The 22,025-nt window shown below is 38.4% G+C and overlaps 1 protein-coding gene across 5 annotated transcripts in view; it reads right to left on the bottom strand.

Annotated features, from left to right (window-relative positions):
- pak1 (p21 protein (Cdc42/Rac)-activated kinase 1) overlaps positions 1-22,025 on the bottom strand; it is a 77,710-nt gene that overhangs the window by 11,544 nt on the left and 44,141 nt on the right. For all 5 annotated transcript variants that reach the window (XM_046073900.1, XM_046073899.1, XM_046073901.1 and 2 more), the window contains 7 exons: positions 16,304-16,398; positions 15,324-15,471; positions 15,200-15,237; positions 10,975-11,088; positions 8,302-8,536; positions 2,310-2,373; positions 1,134-1,182 (listed from right to left, as the gene is read on the bottom strand). In XM_046073900.1, the coding sequence (XP_045929856.1) occupies positions 1,134-1,182; positions 2,310-2,373; positions 8,302-8,536; positions 10,975-11,088; positions 15,200-15,237; positions 15,324-15,471; positions 16,304-16,398 (743 nt within the window). The remainder of the gene's footprint in view (positions 1-1,133; positions 1,183-2,309; positions 2,374-8,301; positions 8,537-10,974; positions 11,089-15,199; positions 15,238-15,323; positions 15,472-16,303; positions 16,399-22,025) is intronic.

Below are 22,025 nucleotides of genomic sequence, written 5' to 3'. Positions count from 1 at the left end.
TGCATTCCATGATGACAACGAGTTAATCATTTTAATCAGGAGAGAAGGCGCTATTTGCCTATACGCCATCAGCCATTGTGAAAATGAAAGCATCATTTTGACATTAAAAGAACAGAGGGAGGGTTTTTCTTTGTAAAAAAAATAGTGACAACCCGTGTTTGATGTCTTTTTTTTGGCATTTTGTGTGTGATTTTCATTTGTGTGATGCATTTAAGATGTATTAGAGAAGAAATGCTCATTTCTCAGTATATGTGATCTTTATGCACTGGAAATGAGAAAAGAATACACAATCATCGTTTGTTGAATCTACATTATATGTTTTATTATTTTACTTTATATTTTTTTTATTGTTAATTTGGGACTAGAGCAAAGGGGTGTTGCAACTACCGGCAGTAAGTTTACGCTATTAAAAAGGAAGGATATGAGGTGAGAATGTAAAAACCAATTAATCTGATGGCTGAGTTCTGGCAGCCAATGAATGCTTGGAAAAGAGGTGAGGTCCTTCCTTCCGATCAGTCATTCAAGTTGCTGACCCTAGAGCTAAAAACAAAAAAAGGGGAACTTTTGGGGGCTTCTTTTTGTTGCATTTTTTTAAAAAATAAATAAGTTTAGGTAAGTGCAAACCTTAAGAAACTACAGTCTCTTTTTGTCTTAATTTTCTTCCTACTCTTCCAGACTGGTAAGTTAGTATTCTTTTACTTTAACATCTACACTGCCTACACCTACACACCTCAATACAGATAAACAGCAAGCTGGCAGCATTTCAGATAATGTTAGTACCCCACTCTCTGAAACCTGCCAGTGAGAGGAAGAAAGGGGTTGACTAGCAAGCTTTTTGAAATTTAATACAGAAGATCAGGCCAGTACCTATTATTAAAACTAGGTTGTTATCAGGGGTCGTCTAAGAGGTATCCGAGTCATAATGGCCAAAGGGCACCCAGAAAAGTGGTGACCTGTGAGAGCGGGGTTTCCTTTCAGTGTGCCAGTTGATTTTACATCACAAACATGTATTTTTAGCGCTGTTAATATTCTCTTTGTAAAAAGGCGTGTGGCTAGCTGTAAACTGAAGGAGAATGGAAAACAAGAGAAATGTAGAAAGTAGGGAAATATGGAGGATGATAAAGCAAACCGACCTCCTGTCCTGTTGCGATGTCTATAGCCGTGTACACCGTTCCAGATGCCCTGAAAACAGACAGCAGAGCTCCAGTTACACATTGTACATTAATAATAATAGTAATACTAATATTAACAAACTTTAATTGTATAGCACCTGTCATATATGAAATTACATTACAAGTGCTTCACATAAAAACACGGGAAGAATGCCATTATTAATGGAAAATAAGATGTACAAGTTAAATAAATAGATATAGTACAATAGACCCATTAGATCAATCAAGTTGAATACAGTATTTTAATAGAAGTGCAGCAGTGCATAAGTTCAAAGCAAAGTGCAGCAAGAGCTTCATGCCTATATCAAGAAAGTCATAGTTAAATTAAGTGAAGTGATTAAGTGAAGAGAAGCTCTCTTTTAAAAAATTTCAGTATGTCATCATTTCTTTCCTGGATGAAAAAGATCATTTTTCAAATGTCACGTGAGGTAACACACCCTTAAGTAGCAGCGAAAACCCTTCTCACAAAATAATGAAGCACACCTAACTGAACTTCAGCCATATTAGTCAAGTTGAATACACCACACTATAGCCTGTGTGGGCATTCAACTAATTACAAGACACCTTTCAGGGCTTTGGATAGGACTAAAGAATTTTTATGTGACTCCCCCCCATCAGTCATACAGTTACTTTGCTTGTCAATCTTAATACTTCTAAATCTGTACATGTCTGACATTTTAGGGGTTGGTTCATTGTTTACTCAATATATATATGGACAGCACTCTCAATTACACCAGCAGTAGTGATGTACATAAACTCATCTGGGAGTTTGCCACATAAAACAAACCTTAATGTGTGTTTTGACACAGTACAGTATAAGTGACATCTCTTGACTTGAAACGTGACTTGTACTTGATCCAAAAGACTTACCTGAAAAACAGTGTTAAAAGTAAGTCTGGGTTTAGCAAAATTTTAAAATATTTATGTTTTGCTTGTAGAAACCCCGTCAGTAACGCCTAGAGGCCTGACAGGTTTCACACATGCAGTTTCTTTTGAATATGTTTTATGTTGGGGAATTGGAGATTGTATGGACGTAATGTGGCGCTACACTTACATAATGCACATTTGCATTCAGTGAGTGAACCAATCACAAGAGACTTGACAGGTCAACTCAGCCACAGTATATTTATGACTTACCCCTGTCCAATTTTCTCAAAGCGTGTATATTTCTTCTTGGGGTCTCCCACACTTACGATCGTCCCTGAGTTAAAGAAAGAGAAAAAAAGAAAACAACAATTCACTTATTGGTTGATCAAAACAAACAGCAATGTATATGGCTCAACACAAAGTAAACCTGGCCCTGTAATCCACAGCTGAATGGTATTCATATGTTCATTTTACAGTACCACTGAATTTGAATGGATATCAATCAGTCAGGTGTCTTTCTATCCATTCAAATTCTACTCTATGTTCATCACACTTAGGTCAACACAGCATGCTGACTGGCAGAGAGAAGAGAGGAACGACAGAAGAGAAAAGATGAGAGAAGGAACGAAGGATGAGACAAAAAACTAAATGGAGATGTAAAGAAAAGGTTTTAAAAACAGGATTCGGAATAGGAAAAGATGATAAAGAAGAATAAATGAAAAGTAAAACTGATACAGAGCCATCTGAATCAGTAAGTCTGCACAGAAGGAAAGACATGATGAGGAAAAGAATCAAAAAAGAAAAAAAAGGATGAAAAACAAACAAAAGAAAGGAGGAAGAAATAGGCTATGGAGAAAAGAAAATAGAAAGAAAGAAGGCACAGAACAAAAGAAAGAAAAGAAGAATGATAGTGAAATGAAAATAGAAAGAAAGAAAGAAAGAAAGAAAGAAAAAAGGAGAGAGAAGAGAAAGCAAGACATGAAGGAAAGAAAGAACAAAGAAAAAGAAATCACAAAAACTAAAGAAAGGAGGAAGAATGATAGTAAAATGGAAATAGAAAGACAGAAAAGAAAGAAAAAAAAAATAAATCAAGAAAGAACCAAAACTAAAGAAAGAAATGAGTTAGAAAGATAGTGAAATGGAAATAGAATAATAATAAATAATAATAAATTTTATTTGTAATGTACTTTATTTAAGCAAATCCCAAAGTGCTACATGATAAAGAAAGAAAGGAAGAAAGAAAGAATGCAAAAAAACAAAAGAAAAAGAAAGAAAATAAAAATCATCAGGTAAGAAAGAAAGAACGCACAACAAACAAAAGAAAGACAGAAAAGAGCTGAAGCAGCTCTGTCTGCAGTTCAGTAATCAGAGTCCACAGTAGGAAAGTGATTAAAGGACAAAACTTGGAGTCATTTGGTAACGTAGGAGACTGGATGATGGAAAGAGAGGACGACCAATCAGACGCTAGGATTGGACAGTTGGGGCGGGGACAGTGGATATCAGGTCTGTCAATCAGAGAGACAGACAGACAGAGAGGCAGTATCCTAGTCTTACCAGCAGAGGGAGATCTGAGCACATCTGGACAGGCGTGGGGCATGATTTAAAAAAATATATCAAGAGTTACAAATAAACAACAACACACTTAAATATGGGGAATAAGTACTTTTGAATATCTGCTTTAATTCTGGGCTACGGCATGATTTTAAAACATCACAGGCTGAAAAAAAATCTGATATCACCTTTAATTATGGAGAATTAATTATTACTTAATTTGAATTAAAAGTACAGGACTTTCTTAGTTTAGGGTATGATTTGTAATGTGTCGTTATGGACAGTTTTGAGACATACAAACTTAAAAAAAAAAAGACTTGTCAACTTGTTGTTGAAAAACTTGACATCTTAAAAGGTCCAGTGTCTAATATTTCAGAGGATCTATTGACAGAAATGCAATATAAGATCCAAAACTATATTTTCAGTGGTGCATAAAGACCTTACATAATGAACCATTATGTTTTTATTACTTTAGAATGAGCCATTTTTATCTATATAACCGCGGGCACCCCCTTCTATGGAGGTCGCTGTAATTTGTCGTCATGTTTCTCCAATAGCCGACAACGAACAAACAGCGCTACAGAGCGCGTTTCGTCATCACAGCTTTCTTCTTTTGCTTGTATAATTCCGGTAGTGTAGACGCCTGTCACTACATTGAATACGTACAAAGAAGAAGAGTGAATAATGTCGGGACAGATACAAACAGCTGACAGCAGAAATCACGGATGTTGTGGATTTTCCCAGATGGAAGGCTATAATGTGGGACAGATGTTTTCAAAGCGGAGCTGAAGTTGTCTGTTTTCTGCTGGACAGGTAATTCAGTTTGTCAGACTTTAGCGATGCAAATGTAAACTGTTGTTTGATAGCTTTAGCTTAAAGCTGGCCATAATCACAGAGAGACGTGAGGTGTGTGAAATATGTAGTTGGATTAATTTCATGTCGCCTACTTATTCTCCAGCCTGTGGGTTGGCTTTGCTGCTTACATTAGCGAGACAATCAGCTGATCAGTAACGTTAATTGGCAATAAAACCGGAACGTTAGCTTAGAGCACGGAAGCATCAGCCAGCTAAACTTTTACTGCCCTGGTAGAAAAATCATGTAAGCTTAGTTTGATTGGTTTATTCTTCACCGCTGGCTTTGGCTTGTGGTGTAAAATATGTAGTTACTCTCTCTCTCCAGAGCTCTGTTTTGGCTTTGTACCTTATGTTCCTGAGACAATCAGCTGATCACTAATTGGCAATAAAAGGCAGCTTCCAGCATCAAAGCTCAGATCAGCCAGCTAAACCTATACTGCGCTGGTAGAAAAAAATATGTATTTGGATTGTAATTTCATGTAGTTATGCTCCAGCGCTCTGTTATGGCTTTGATACATGGACAGAAATGTGCCGTTACCTTCGTGACTCAAACAGCTGATGAATATTATTGTCAATAAAACGGTAACAGCATGGAAGCTCAGATCAGCAGCTAAACTTCACATTTTACTGTCCTGGTGACAAAAATACATGCATTTCTTTTTACTGCTTATGGTGATCTATAACAAGACCGTGTGCCTATCAAGTGACCAATAATGAATACTTTCCGAATTTGCATTATATTATTATAGGATATTGCTTCGTCACTGTGCACACAAATGTGTAATTTGTACTTTCACATGCTAAATGCCCATTAAAAACGTTGCACCGTTTTACTACAAGCTGAAATTAAGGCTGTCAGTACTACTTTGTGTTTCTGTTGTATTTAAAAAAAAAAACAAAAAAAAAAAAACAGACATTTTGGTAATATTTGCATGCTTATCTAAAAGCATCCTGTAGCACTTAATTTCTTGATGTGGCTGTTGTTTATTAATGAAAAAGTAATAATAATAATATAAAACTGAATAATTAAGTAAATACAATTTCTTAATATATCTATCTAAAGAAACCTAATTTCTTGACTGGTAACTCTATGCTATCTCATAGATGATATCTTTGTCCTGTCCCAGGCACCGTAGCTATACTACTCGCTTGGATAGGGGAGGGAAGGTGCAATTCGCAACCCTCACCACTAGATGCCACTAAAACTTACACACATAACCTTTAAATATCATTAGGAGAAGAGCATTCAACATTTATAATATTTGATCATTTTGCATATTTTAAACATTCCAATACTGCAAGTATGGGCTTTTAAAGTATCATAAAGTATTATTGCACCAGTCTACCATGGCACATGGTGTAAAACTCCAACAAACTCAACAATTTTAAGACTCATGGATGTCATGATAAATCTGGACTTTAATCATGCTTGTATTAATAACTAAGATATTTTTATAGCTATAAAATCAGCTGAAAGTAAAATACTATGAATACTTCATACTGATAATTGTTTTTACTTCATTCTAAATTTAAAATAAGGAGTATTACATGGACTGGCGACCTGTCCAGGTTGTACCCCGCCATTCGCCCGATGTCAGCTGGGATTGGCTCCAGCCCCCCGCGACCCTGTACGCAGGATAAGCGGTTGACGATGGATGGATGTATGGATGTAGTATTACATGGTTGATCTCAAGGCATTAAATCAAGGCAGTTAAAGTTAAAAAAATAAATAAATAACCTGTGTGTGTGTGTAACTTTGACTTGTAAATATTCACATCTGTTTCATGTTAACTGCTACAGTTAGCGGAGTGGAGCTTCAAGAAAAAAAGGCTGAGGGTTCCCTGCGGTCGGTGCAACAAACCACTGAGGACAATTGAAATAGTTTTATATCTGTGGTTCATTTCTGAGAAAACAAAACCACCATCCTGTTAGCATCTGTTAGCTGTGGCAGAGCAAGTCAACACAGCTCTTTCATTGAGTGTCAGGCCACCATGTTGGAAACGTGACAGACTGAGACTTAACACTTCAATAAACTAAAGTTTTAACAGGATTATTTGGACACTTTGAGACACTGTTTCTTTTGTTAGTGGGATGTGATAACGTTATGTAACAAGCCTCACTAACATTGGCAAACACAGAACACTATAGCAATCTGTGTGCTATATTTTTAATACCCATTATTTTCATCATGATGTGGAAGACTAAAGAAATAACAGGCACAGTATTATGGAAGAAGCTCATGTAATTAGTAAAATACCCTCCCAACTATTAACCATGAGAAATTATTTGTTTCTCATATATTCTAATTTCATATTTAGTAGTGTCTTACTTGTAAGGAACTATGTTTTGTGAGTTGCTTGTTAAAACAAATAATAAAATACTGTTTAAAAAAAAACCATCACCACCAGCCTGACCAACTTGAGCCTAAAATAAATTCAAACCCTGCTCTGTGAGAGAAACTGTGTGTGTGTGCATATAAGGAGAAGGTGATGAAACTGCCTGTCAAAAAGGAGAGTGTAAATGAGACTAAAATTAGCACTCGGGAGACTCTGTCCTCACTGAACTGTAGCAGGTAAAAACAGCATCATATTTTTTACTTTACAGAGACATAGACATGGGATGACGATTTCTATTTATAGACAAACTAATTACAAATCACAGGAGATATAATATTATATAATATCGATATATAAGAATATTAGGCCTGTGCAGTTTAGACCTTTCTTAAAAGAAAAGGATGAGCTTGAAAAGTTAGACTGTCAGAGTCTTTTAAAAGAAAATAAAGGCACTGTCTTATTAATACATATACCCAGTAAGATTAAAACCACATTATTCACAACTCTGGGGGCCTCGTAAGTGGTCACAGCTCACTGGTTTTAATCTCCTTATGTCCTTATAAAGGTTTTGCATTTATCAGTGGAGCATCTTGGACTTTGACATCAGCCTTAGGACAGTTTAACTTTGTTCCAAGTGGAGCCACTGCTTCGCTCAGCTTCAGATATATTTTCCAGAGGGGACCTGCAGATATTATTTCTACACGTGAAATCTGAGCAGTGCTTCATTTTCCCCCTTTTTACCACACAAACGTAGTTTTTCAGAGAAAGAGGTTCACAGCCTCTCACTGAATTGTTCTCTGAAGCTAAAAGGTAACTCGTGCTAACTAACCTTAAGACTCGGTGGTGTGGATGATCATCGTTACATTCATTCTCACTGCTCACTTTCATACATCATTACATACACTATATGTACAAAAGTATGTGAACACCCAAACATTACACACCCACATGTGGGAGCTGAACATTTCTCTTCTGGTTTCAGTCTTTCCACCAGATGTTGAACCTCCTGCAGGGATTGTCTCCCTTTCAGACACCAGAGCATTAGTGAGGTCTAACAGTGATGATGGTTGAGAAACTGGGAAAACCATTTCTTTATGGGGCTGCTTTGTGCACGGTGCCACTGTCATGTTGAAACAGGAAATGGACAAACACAAACTGATGCCACAAAGTTTGAAGCACACTGAAAGCTGCAGCATTAAGATTTCCCTACAGCCAAACCATATAAAACAACCTAGACTAAAAGTCCACAAAGGCATGTCCACATACTTTCAGCCATATAGTGTGCTTGTTCCTGCGTTTATGCAATTTAAACTACTGGTAATATGATTTTTAAAGGGAAAATGACTTCAAAAATTTCTTCTGTGATATAAATATGTATAATATAGAATATACGTTATATAAAAACAATGCAAAGCACATCTATATAAAGATAATCTGAGCATTTTAGAAAGGTATGAGGTGAGCTTTTCCTATCAATTCTGCGTGTTTGAGAGTGCATTTGAGTGTATGAATGAGCCTTACGTAGTTTCTCCAGGATCTCCTCGTCCGACATCTTCTTCTTCCTGGTTTTGTCCTGGGGGCGGGGCACAGAAGGCCCAGGGGCGGGGCTGGCAGTGGGAGGGCTACTGGGAGCTCCTTCTGCAGGTGGGGCAGGGGTGACGGCTGCGGCGGCAGCCATTGGCTGAGAGATGGGGGAGGTCGCAGCATCTTTGGTTGGAGGAGGAGGGAGCGGCTCGATCACTGAGCGAGTGTATATCTGAAAGAATAACATAAGTGAAAATATTAGAGAAAATATTAAGTGAATAGTCCATCTTGCTAGACAATGTTATGGCTCATAATATATAAGCTTGTGAGCGTCAGTAGGTAATAAAAATGCTGATGCAGTCAAAGTGAGTGTTTGAGTCCTGCTCCGCTTTCAGACTGTCGGGATGAAAAGACGAAAGGCGACAGTGTGTGTGTGTCTGTTGGTGTGAGTATGTGATGGTGGGCGCTCCAGTCAGGTGCACCAGACTCGTCACTGTGGTAACGGCGGTGGCGCCATGGAAGCAGCCTGTCAACCGCCAACCTGTCTGACAGAGGAGCAACAATGTGTGTGTTTGTGTGTGTGTGAGAAAGGACATAAAAAAGGAACTTGTGAAGTTGTTTGCTAATGTGAGAAACTGTGTGTGTGTGTGTGTGTGTGTGTGTGTGTGTGTGTGTGTGTGTGTGTGTGTGTGTGTGTGTGTGTGAGAGAAAGGACATAAAAAAGGAACTTGTGAAGTTGTTTGCTAATGTGAGAAACTGTGTGTGTGTGTTTGGAAGGGATAAAGCATATAAAGGACGAGATGATCAGAATATTGTGACAGAAATACAAAAGTTTATCATTAATATTAGTTTAAAAGTTTAAACAGTAATATAATCTTTTGTAGCAAAAGCTCTATTTCCCATTTCCCATGAGAGGATTAAAAGACGTATTCAACATTTAGAGCCAAAACAATTAAACGATTCTTCGTTCGATAGAAAATTTACTATTTTAATAATCTATTAAAAGTTTGACTCGTTTTTCAGTTTCAGCTTCACAACTGCGTAGATTTGATTCTTTTCTTCGTCTTATATAACAGTAAACTGAACTTGTTTGGATTTCAGACATTAGAAGATCGCACCTTTGAGATTTTTTCACAGTTTTCTAACATTTTCTAGACAGAACAAAAAATAAACAGCACATTAATCCAAGATGAAAATTCTACTTTGCTGCACACTTGAATATATGTTTGTTTTGTTTTCAATCGTTCTTTAAGACTGATGTCAAAACTGGTTTCTTCCAGTTCATTATTAGATACTAAAAGCTAAAACTAATGCAGTCTAATACAGCAGTCCTGCAGTAAATCCTCCTTGCATAAAGTGTATAATATTCAGTTTTTGCTGTAACTGTTTTAAAGAGATTCCCAAGCTGATGTCCGGTGGGACCTTTGTTGTGTATATTTCCACTCCAATCATTTTCTGTCATCTCTCTACTGTCAGTTGTTTCATGAAGGCATAACTTTCCCCAAAAATAACTGAAAAATACTGGCACTAATTACGGAAGCTGGTTATGTAATAGAAAATGATAAGTAACCTATTTTAGCGTTCATTACTAGAAATTATTAAGCTTAAATTGAATTATAAAACACAGCCAGCTGCACACTAATGTCAATTCGGCTGCTTTTACAGTAAAAAAAAAAAAAAAAATTTACTGTAGGACTGCTTTACTGACCTAGACCTATCTGTTAACAACTTTTCTTAACCTCAGTTGTTTCCTTGCATGTGCCTAATTGATTATAAAGACAAAACAGCTTCTTCATCAATGAGTTGCTGAACGCTCTGCACTGATCCTTTTGTAAAAGCATAACTAAAACCAATAAAGACAAGCTTGTGCTCAATCGTATTTTCAGATTTCCACCACAGCGCTGAGCTATTACATTCAGCGAAAGTAAACATAGCCTTTGTATAAAACATTAGACATAAACTTTTGAATTGGAAACGGTCTCTTCAATTGGCACTTAAATTACAGGTTCCACTGAAAAACATGATAAATTATTAGTATTATTACTGGGTTCAGAGGCTAACATCACCCATCCTCCCCTAGAGAAATGCAACCGAATGGGGCTGTTTGTTCTAACCTTCTCTTGTTTTTCCATAATTTGCATTAAATATCTTATATAATTAGACTGATTACAACAATTAACTACACAAGTATCAGCACTTGCATTTTTGTTTTCTAGCTGTCCCTCCTGTGCACCTTTGCTCTCACATTTCACTAGACTTCAAAACACTTAGCTGCACTTCAACTCCTTTGCATTTTATAACCTCAACTTTAACTCATATACACAAACGATCTTCTGTAAGACTTTTAAAGATGTTTCTAGTTTTCAAGAAATTTGTTGCACACGTACATTTTCCTCTAAGATGATATAAAGCCTCAAATGACGAGGCTTGACGGGCAGACGTATCGGCCTCATACTGAGCAGCAATAGAAGGATGTGAATGTGAGCTTATTTGTGATGACCCATTTCAGTTTTAAAACGGACTGTTTGAAGGTTAAGACCTGGTTTTAAGGTTAAGGTTAGAATTAGGTTAAGGCGAGGTTAGAGTTTTGGTAGTTAGGGGCTAAGGGTGAGGGGGTGCATTTGTTAATGAGGGTCTTCACAAGTACAGAAAGAGCGTGGGTCTCCTTACTGATTTGGTGTGTTCTGGTCGGGGGGCGATCACCGGCGGGGGCTCGGCCTCGTCTTCGTCGTCGTCTTCAGATACAGTTGCTATGGCGGGCGTCTCTGACACGGCCTTGGAGCTCTGTGTGATGTCACATGGGGAGAGAGGGCGGAGCTTCAGTGACATCATCGTCATATGAGCCAACAGCGATACCAGACCCATCATTGCTTCCTCTACTGCTTCATCATCTCATCCTGCAGAGAAGTTATCCTCCCAGTCTTTAACTCTTCTTTCCCGCTTACTTTTTCTCTGAATTTAACCTTCTGTATTTCTCGCTTCCCTCTCTGTCTTTCCACCCTTTTTTAACTCCCTTCTCTCGCCCTCCTCTCGGCATCGCTGCGGATGTCCGAAAGCTCTAGTCGTGTCTGGCTTCTGATGCCACTAGTGACACATCCTCCTCTCCATCCCTCTCTTCTTCTCTGCTCTATCTCTAGTCTGATGCTCGGCTGGTGGCCAAGCTGCAGAGACAGGAAAATGGTGAAAGGAGGAAAAAGATGCTGATTCACAATGCAGAGAGAGAGAGAGGAAGAGGAGGGCACCTCTAGGAGAGGCATCATCATCACTTCCTCCTCCCTCCTTCTCTTGGTCACCTTCATAGTTTTGTTTGTTGGCACCTTTCAGACAACACTTGTGCGGCGGCAAAACAAAGCTTCCTCATTTATTTTAATTAGAACTGATATGTTTGGAGCTGTGTGTGTGTGTGTGTGTGTGTGTGTGTTGCCACACAAGTCTGTCATCCAGCAATACACTGTAGTTGGTCCTGAATTGGAAATGGCCAATCAAAAAGTGTGCACTCAAACATACCAGGTAAAATACCTGTGTCCTTTTAAGCTAGAACATACTATAAATACATAAAATACATGAATATGGAATAAAAGAAAGTAGTCTTCCCCCCAATAATTTATCAAAACAGAAAGCAGAAAAATTATATAATCCTTTTAAAAGGAATAATTGATATCACTATGTCTGTATGGTAAAGCTACAGCTAGCAACTGATCAGCTTAGCTTAGTATAAACAACGCGAGGAAGCAGCTAGCCTGTGTCCGTCCAGAGGCAACAAAAGACACCCACCAGCAGCTCTAAAGCTCACATTACATACAAAGTTTTGTACTGGATTGTTTCTTGAGCAGCAACCTATTAGGGTTGTGCTAAACTAAGCTAACCAGCTACTGACCGTTGCTTCATACAGTATTTGTGCTGCATTCATGTGCTCCTATGATGGTCCCAGTTCGCGAGTTGGGAAGTCGTTCTTCCGACTTTGGTGTGTTCCTGTGCTCTAGGTCAGAATGTGGAAATAACATGGATGCTATGCTACTGTAAATAGGCTGTGTGTTGGATTAGCATTATCATAGTCATCCAACTATGATGGAACAGTTTGAAGCTTTCTATTACAAAGTTATTTTTTTGTCCCAGATTTGTTACTGCACCAGTACAGTACCAGAAAATAAATAACTTTCCTAATTAAACTTCTTCACACTACATGGACAGAAAACTAACCTTTATAACTTAATAACATTTTGCATATTTTGCACCATTATTTAAACATTTCTAACCATCAACCATGTTGCCCGCCATGTTTCTTACGTATATGACGTCAACAACTGGTCAACATTCAGACTTTCAGAATTTTAGTGGGCATTCACATGAATTTTCCCGGTCGGTCATTACTGTTCATGGTTCAGATAGGACAGTGGTATCTTCCTCTCCAATTCTTGGTACAAAAAAAAGCGTATTCTACATAATGTCCTGATTGCTTTCACTGTCTTTCAGTACTTATCCTGTTCTGTGCAGAGAGTACATCATTTACAGTAGTTTCAGTATCTATGAGTTAAGCTTCAGTTGATATAAAACATAACCCTTCATCATGTATATTAGTCATCTGATAATAAATCACCCAAATAAGTTCAGTTTCAGAGATATTATGTGCTATAATCAAATTAGAGGTCAGACAACCAGACTCCTGCACCTCAACACGATGTCTTCAACCTCTTTCAACATTTTCAAATGTATTACTCTCTCTCTCTCTCTGCGCCCACACCCAATCTCATGCTCTTTGGTCTGTCTTGTCAAACGGTAGATTAAACCTCATCTCCTCCACTCCCTCTTTTAATCTCCGCACCGTGTCACACTGCAGATCTCCTTCCTTCCTCTCTTAATCTTTTCATTGCTTGTTACCCTGACAAACTACAGCCAGACTCCACTTCCCTTCAACATAGTCTCCTCACAAATTTAACCTCAATTTTGTTTACACTTCAAAAATTCAAAATATCAAATGTCTTGATTAAAACGTTGGATGGTAAGAACTGGTAAAAACATAAGCACCAATTACCAGTGGGGGGATCCAGACATGACATTCAATTTTGAGCAATTTAGTTTTTTTAGCACTTAGTTTTAGTCTCTTGATAACTAAGTGTGTTAGTTTTAGTTACACTTTAATCATTTCATTATTGTATACGTTTAGAGTTGATTCAGTTTTTAGATGTTTAAATCTTACTGTGCATTTGTTTGTTTTCTTTGTCAAGTTAAGACTTTCTTCTTCTTCTGTGCTTTAAGGTTGTCCTTAAAAGAAAAAGTTCCAAAAGCAACCTAAAACACGATGATGCATTTAAGAATGTAATAATATGCAGGAAGGTTGAATCATGTATAATAACACAAAAAAATACAGTGATAAATGCAATCCCAGTGAAGACTTTCAGTGTCAGTTTATGAAAATATCAATGATAAATAAATATCCTGGGCTCTTATCAATTGGTAAATATACCAGAATTATCATTTATGTTGATAAACTTTATGAGGATTGGACTCTGCTGGTAGGCTGTATAGTTTGGGAATAAATATAGTGACTGTTTTTACCTCGAGGCCACATTTACTACATACAATATTTACAATTTCGTAAACTATTATTAGCAGATTCAACTAAACTAGGGATGCACCGAATGTTCGGCCACCGAAATAAACTGGCTGAAAATATCAAAATAAGCACTTTCAGTGTTTGGCCTAATAAGTCAAACGACCGAATAAAATTTACCAAACAATAACGTTGACATGTCGGCAGTGTGGAAGCATTTTAGTGTCCGAGAAAGACGCTGTTCTGCTGAATTGTCTTCTAGCACATTTACTCCATCTGTGGCTGACTTCTTAGAAAAAGCAACAAATGGTCTGACCTGCTGAGTGTTTCTGTCACTCGTTTGTGAGAAGGCGATTAAGTTAGCCGCACCTAGATGGTCAATCCACTGAAACGGACCAGAGCAAGCCGACAGGCAGGTTAGCGACTTTACCTTGTGAGTTTGTCTCTTTACAAAGACAAGTGTTGCAGTATGAGACTCCTACCTGAAGAGAGACCGTGAAGTCTTCATGTTATGCGATACGAGAACCACATACAACATTATTTATCAAATTGGGTCAGCCTTTATGAATTTAGCGAGAGGATACACACGTAACAACATCCGGTTTTCAAAATAAGGTGTCTATACAGGATGGAAATAATATTAACTGGTTAGCACTGTCGCCTGACAGCAAGAAGGTCGTGGGTTCAAACCCCATTTGCCCCGGCCTTTCTGTGTGGAGTTTGCATGTTCTCCCCCCGTGACCGTGGGTTCTCTCCGGGTGCTCCGGCTTCCTCCCACTGTCCAAAGACATGCAGGCTAGATTAATTGGTGTGTCTAACTTGCCCTTAGATTTGAATTTGAGTGGTTGTCTGTCTATGTGTGGCCCTGCGATGGACTGGCGACCTGTCCAGGATGTACCCCGCCTTTCGCTCGATGCCAGCTGGGATTGGCTCCAGCCCCCCGCGACCCTGTACGCAGGATAAACGGTTGACGATGGATGGATGGATGGATTATATTCACAGAAGGTATAAAACATTAAATGTGTCCATTCAAAGTAAATGGACACATGTAATTTACTTTACCGGACCCTCTCGGGCCTCAGACCAACCCACCATAGTCTCACCAAATTCTATGGGAAACACTGAGTAAAAAGCATATTATTACTATTTAATTTATGCAATGGTAAAAAAAAAAAAAATTGGTTTTGGCTTCAGCCAAGAATTTTCATTTCGGTGCATCCCTTAAATAAACTCAGGGGTGGCTGCTGCCAATCATTGCAACTGAATTACGCAATGAAACCTTCCTCATAGAGCCGTCTCTATGAGGGACACAGGACACAGAAAAAGTTGTGACAGTAGTCTTACCGTTGTGGTGGAGGAGCTGTAGGCGTCTGTGTTTTTATCTGCAGGGAAACAACACGATGAAAAATTATTGACAAAACAACAAGGTGGAGGAGCAGGATATGCACGTGTGCGTGTCTGTGTGTACCTGTGAAGCTCATGTATTTCTGGCTGTTGCCCGTTTCTTTTGAGTCGTAGAACTTTAACACATCGAGGACGGCCTGAGGATTCTTCTTCTGCTCCAGCTTGGTGATGTTGGACGTCTGCAGGAGCCGGGCCCACTGCTCCGGCATGCCCTATACACACACACACAAACTGTTTTATTTTTTTATTCCATGTGCACTATGTATTTTGTCCTTATTTATGGGCTGTGTCGAAGGCACATTACTGCTGCGTTATGATGAAAAATAATACAGCAAGATTCAGTAGTAAGGAAGACACACATACATAATGTACACGCACACAGGCTTTCTACAGATTCCTAACAAGGCAGTCTTGTCATATTTGTACTTCAGTCACATAACTGGGTCACATCTCCTTGTTTCCCAGCTCTCTCTGTCTGGGTCAGTCCATCACACACTCTCCATCATGCCACTCTATTAATGTCTCATCTTTCCATAATGGTAAACCATCATGTCATCCATCTATCCGAAGTCTCTGTGTGCGGCTCGACTGTTGTTTACTCACTGAATTATATTTATCTTCTGTTAATTTGAGTTACAAATGTTCATATGCATATAGATGTGTGTATAATTGAGAAGCAGGAACTTGTTCCAGATTACAGAAAAGGAAAGAGTAGCTTAGTGAACACACACAGCTAAAAGAGCTTGGTCAGGCGGATCAAGTGAGTCAGCTAAACAAGGCGTCTTTGTCTAATGTGATTATTTAAAAAGGTTCATTTGCCAAGTGTGTGTGCAGCAAACAGACAGAGACACACACACACACACACATTTATACACACTTGCATGCAACAATGAACGTGGGTCCTTTGGTGAGCAATTAAAAATTGATGTAAACTTACCAGACGCACAAACACACTCCTCATACGCACACTGCGGTTGCTTTCAGTAAACTTAGTGTTATTACACACAAGGGAACAAACACACACCATCACACATACACACTTACAGTAAACTCGCCGGTAACCGCATCAAAGCCGACATGGATGGTGTGTTCAAAATCAGATGGCAGAGAAATCTCTGGACGCTCCTTCTTCTTATAGGCTGAAAGAAAAAAAACAGAAAGTTTATTTAAAGACATTTTAGACTGTCTCAGGAAACCTGAACACAGTAATAAAATGATGTGGTGTTTGTATGCTAGATTATACTTCTTTAATTATACTCCTAGTTTTCAACCATAAGGACACAGGATTATCCAAGAATGAACTTCCCTTATATTAAAATTTTAGGAGTGAAAACTAGCTGTTCAGAGAGGCTCTGAGAGGCTGCAGAAGAGTAGCAGAGATGCCCGTTGTACCACTTTAATAATTAAACCGACTGTAACAGAAAATCCTAAATGCAACATCTTTTAAAATACCCCCTTAAAGAAGGGGTGCAAAGAGATCCAGGTTCATTAAAATTCCTGGAAAGAGATAGAAATAGTAAAATGAAAAAGAGGAAGAAATACAGAGGCGGACAGAGAGGGAAAGCTCAAGGAAATATTAGGGAGAAAGAGGAAAATGAGAATGGAAAGAAAAATATCGAGCGAGGGAAAAAATGCAGACAGAATCCGACAATGTTGGAACATGTGAGGGGATCCTCTGGGAAATCATAACTCCACTGAGAGTCACAGACAGCAATCGCCCCTGGGATGACTGACAATGATACAGGACTACCAGCTTCTCACAAAGCATCCTGGGTAATTTGTCCCAGTGTGCGGAAGCATACAGTGAGGTAGTTTGTTTATTTTTTTTAACAAAAATGTGTTGTTCTGTGTTTGTTCTCCAGAAACATACAGCAGAATGTTTTAATAAAGGACGGCAGCTGGAAGAGGGTGTTGGTGTCCTGCTCAACATGCAACATACAGAACAAAGATAGCAACAAAAACACTGGGAAAATAAGTTTAATTCAAAGAAAAATTATACAAACCAAATACTTAAATGCAATATTTTGAAATTCCCTTCCTGGAGAGTTAGACGAGAAGATTGCAGAAAAAGCTATCTCCATAATGAACACATACAGACAGCATTTCCCAAACTGTGAAGCAAGAATTATGGCTCAATTATTTTTGTTTAATATCCTGATTGATACTGGACAAAAAAGCTTATTAAAAATATTTTTGGTTGCCAATCTGTCTCCCAGACGTCTAAGTCTCAACATGAGGAAGGACGAGCACTGTCAGGATGCTTGTAGATTTATCTCTCGACAACATACAGCTCAGTAGCTGCATATATTGATAGCTGTAAAAAGCTGTTTTGGTAACATCAACAAATAAAAACAACAAATTAAATACAAAAGAAAAAAAAACATGTGCCAGTTTGTCCTAAATGAAAACAGTAATTAGTTACCAGTAAGTAAATCACTCATACTCATTGATGTATCTGCCAATAAATATAGATAAACTGATTTAATTTTCTACTGTCTTCTGGCTGACAGATAGTTTCTCTCTGGACAGTAGCAGTCACAACAGAAACGAGTGAAAGTGTGTCAGTAAATGAATGTAAGTATTGTCTAAAGCGGGCCAGCCATTTGATGTGAGACATGTAAAAGAGATCAAAGGTCAGGTCAAATGGACTACCAACACATTTTTGAATTAACACTCCAGCATTGTTTTATATAGTGATTTATATTGTCACTGTCTGAGTCAGTCTTTCAGGATTCAGCAGGATTCAGTTTGCCTACCGACACACTGCACTGTTTATTACGTTATCTCATTGATTTCAGCCTTTTTCCTGTTCACTCTCCTTCAACCATGGTTAAGTTACTGCTAATGCTAACCCAACAATTTCTACTGCTGCTGCTTCACATTAAAAGCATTTCAACTGGTGAAACACGTGCCCCTTTTCCACTGCATGGCACCAGCTCCAGTCACCTCGACTCTACTCGCCTTTATATGGGTTTCCTTTGTGGAAAAGTTGTACCTGTACCTGCTTTTTCTCTATTCTTTTTAATATTCTTATATAAACTTGCATTGTCTATTCCATATTTATATATTTCTACATTTATTTAAGTTAACTGTATGTTTATCTACGTGTAGCCCCTTATCACCAAAACAAATTTTCGTATGTGTTAAACATTACTTGGCAATAAAGCTCCTTCTGATTCTGATACCAGGTACTTTTTTCACCTCCATCGAGGTTCCAAGCGAGCTGAGACGATACTAAAATGTGACGTGAAAACACAGCAGACTACTGAACGATCAGAGAATCGTCACTATGCACTGCGTCATCATACGTTATTTCATCACTAAATCCACTTCTGAGAAGTTTTGAGTTGAGAAATCAGCTGTGTAGATTTCGAATATTGACAGTTTTACGAGAAGTGATGGCGGAACAAAAATGCGCTTTAAAGTTTTCAGAATTGAGGAGCTCCGCGAGTGGCGGTGGGGGAAGCCTGCGGCAACCCGCGGGAGGAGCTCATAAGGTCGGTCAGCCGCCCGCTCACAGAGCCCTCTGCTCCCGCCGTCACACAGACCGCTGCAGCAACAACTGCAGAGGAAAACACAGCTGGAAGGTTTTCATACCGCTTATCTGTCTTTACATACTGAGGAACGCTGAAACTCTTTAACTTAAATCAAGTGACAGCTGTTTGTGGGTCGCATTGAATATTACGTTGCGGGAGTTGTGTGTGGCGTTGCTATGACGACCAGCTACATTGAGGGGTACCATCTCTGGGTACTACCTGCAATGGAAAACTGAGTAATGTTAATGGAAAAAACGGCAACGAAGTGGCTTTTACAGGAAAAACAATCTACAGTATGTGTATGTAATGTAAAGTTAGCAATAACAGCAATCATTCACAATAAGTGTACAAAACTAGACATTTTATTATAATTTTGAAGTATGGAAATATATGTGAAGTATGAAAGAGCAGGTGTGTACTGCACCTGCGCTGTGCGGGAAAGGACTCCTGTATGGAGGATGATGCAACAGGAATAATTTCCTGGTTATTAGGAGATTATGACTGAGTGTATCTGCTCTCTGAACGGACACAACAAGGCCAAACTAATCTGTCTCCATGAGCAGAATAACACTGCTAACATGATAATGTTTTTTATATAACATCTATTGCGGGAAACGCTGCATGTTTTATTGAATGTTCTGGCTTTTCCAACTGAATCAGTAGACTGACTGGACAGAATTTGAATTCTGCCAAGTAAACCTTTTGTCATGTGTGTTGTAAAGACGACTAGAGGCCTGTGTCACCGATATCCGCTTTGGTTTCTGTAGACAACTGTTAATTAAGCATAAATAATTGTACATTTATGTTTCCTCAATTAATAACTGTAATTCAGTGACACTGACATGTTTACCATATTGTCTTGGTATCATATATATATATATATATATATATATATATATATATTTTAACATCCTACTTTAAATTATCCAATCACTTCTGGAAAACATGACCAAAAAAAACAAATTAGCGGCTTATACAGCATTTCTTAAAATAAAGCTATGTTTCAGAGACACCTCGATGACCAAAATGTAACTTTGTTAAATAAAGTTTAACAAGGTGACAGTGTTCAGGTGTTGACAGCTTTTTCCATTCATTTGGATTTTATTTTCCTATGCACTTGTCTTACAGGTGTGCATTAGATTACCATAAAACTTTGATTAATAGCCCGGACTTTCGGTGGACCCTTACAGAGTAAAGGAATAATAAACAAGGAGCGTACACATTCGGACGGGAGTCTGCACTTTTTCTATTTCATCTCTTGTACAATGCCTACACCGGAATTAGACTTTGGGCTTGTTGTTTCGATTAAATGAACTGAACGATTGAATTCTGGAGAATCTAACCGACATATTGATCATACGTTTAAACATTAATATTTGTATGCACAACCTAAGCAGCTTAGAAACAGCTAAAGCAAGCGACCCCGTAGGGTTTAAGAGGTTTTATACATCCAAAGAACTTCTATCAAAACCAGACCAGGAGTTTAATGGAGACCTGCGTTTATTTGTCAAAATGTGTTCCCACACCAGGCCAGGAGACGGAACAGGCGGCTATTTATTACTCTGCTATTAATTGAAGTTTTATGATATACAATATTTTTGTAAAGAACAGATCAAACAAGTTTTTTTGAGAGACAAATCATGACATTGTTGTCTTTACATTTGGCTGGAATCAATTAAACATAAAAACAAAATCCAGATTCTGAGCTACTGTAAGTTTACATAAGGGCTGTGGTTGTGCATTTTAAATTAATGTTGAGGTTGGGATACCAAAAGCTTATTATAGCTTTAATTGTTCTATTATTTTTTTGAGGAAGGACCCCCCAAAAAATAAATAAAAAAAATCTGTGACAAAACAACAGGTATGTTAAGATGCTTCAGTGAAATATAAATGTCTGCCGGCAGCCACTTGAATGAAACTTCTTTATGGGGGACTCCATTTTGATACTGCATTACTATTATTAGACATTATGGGAGAGAGCTTGTCTCCCACCAGCACTGACACGAGCAGGGCCGAGATTAAACACACTGAGAAGCTGAGACACTGGGTGCAGCTTTCACACTACAATTACAATATTTGTCTTTTACCTCATTTCATCCAGGATGTTTTGCTGAGCTGGCACACTCTTCCTCATCACCATCCTGCTTCACAGTTATAATTTTACTAGCTTTCATCAGGCTACTCTGTCAGCCCTCAGTTGGCCTTTGGCTTAGCTGCACTTTGACATGCGAACAAAGGCATGCTTGTTCACTGTTAACGTATCAACTGCTCTAATGGTTGATATGAGCTGTAGTTCAGAGAAGGTACAGCCAGCTGAAATCTGCTGCAGAGCGTCTGATAGCAGTTTTGACACAATAAGGCCAGCCTGCTCTAATACACTGAGGGAGGCTGTGAGAAGTGGAAGCAGACACACCGAGGAGCTTTGGATGTGTTTACTGACTATTGATCGACCATTTCTCAGCCACTGGTGTGATTTTTAACAACGCCTGGAGAAATAGCACTGTTTAAAAAATGACTGGCTGTAACTGGAGTGATTTTGAAAATGATGATTAATTTGATTTTTGCAGATGGGAGTTTTAACTTTTTGGTGCTAGAATAATAAAAATCTATTGCTTTTTTAGTCCACTAGAAAACTTAACAGGACCATATAGAGAAATGTATCTTTTTAGATAAACAGATGTTGACTTTAGGGCCCTAATTGGAAGTTGGAGAAAGGTAATAAATTGCAATATATCTCAATATATTTAAAATCACAATAAAATCGAATCGCAACATAAATATCGTGATAATATCGTATCGTGGGGCCTCTGGTGATTCCCACCCCTTCATGTTTCAGCTGTTCAATCACAGATGTTCAATAGGATCAGGGCGCAGAATAGTCCAGTGTTTTCCTTTTAGCCATTCTTGGGTGTTTTTAGCTGTGTTTTGGGTCATTATCCTGTTGGAGGACCCATGACCTGCGACTGAGACCAAGCTGAGCACATCGCTACAGATTGCCTTGATAGTCTTGAGATTTCATTGTACCCTGTACAGATTCAAGACACCCTGGCATGTGCCAGATGCAGCAAAGCAGCCCCAAAACATAATGAGCCTTTTCCATGTTTTACAGTAGGTACAGTGTTATATTCTTTGTATTCTTAATTTTTGCGTCTGCGAACATAGAGCTGGTGTGACTTGCCAAACGGCTCCAGTTTTGTCTCATCTGTCCAAAGGACATTCTCCCAGAAGCT

Source organism: Micropterus dolomieu, linkage group LG17, assembly GCF_021292245.1.
Source record: "Micropterus dolomieu isolate WLL.071019.BEF.003 ecotype Adirondacks linkage group LG17, ASM2129224v1, whole genome shotgun sequence".
In the NCBI taxonomy this organism is placed as follows: Eukaryota; Metazoa; Chordata; class Actinopteri; order Centrarchiformes; family Centrarchidae; genus Micropterus; species Micropterus dolomieu.
Note: the sequence above shows the minus strand (reverse complement) of the source record. Positions and strands in the feature narration are given on the sequence as shown.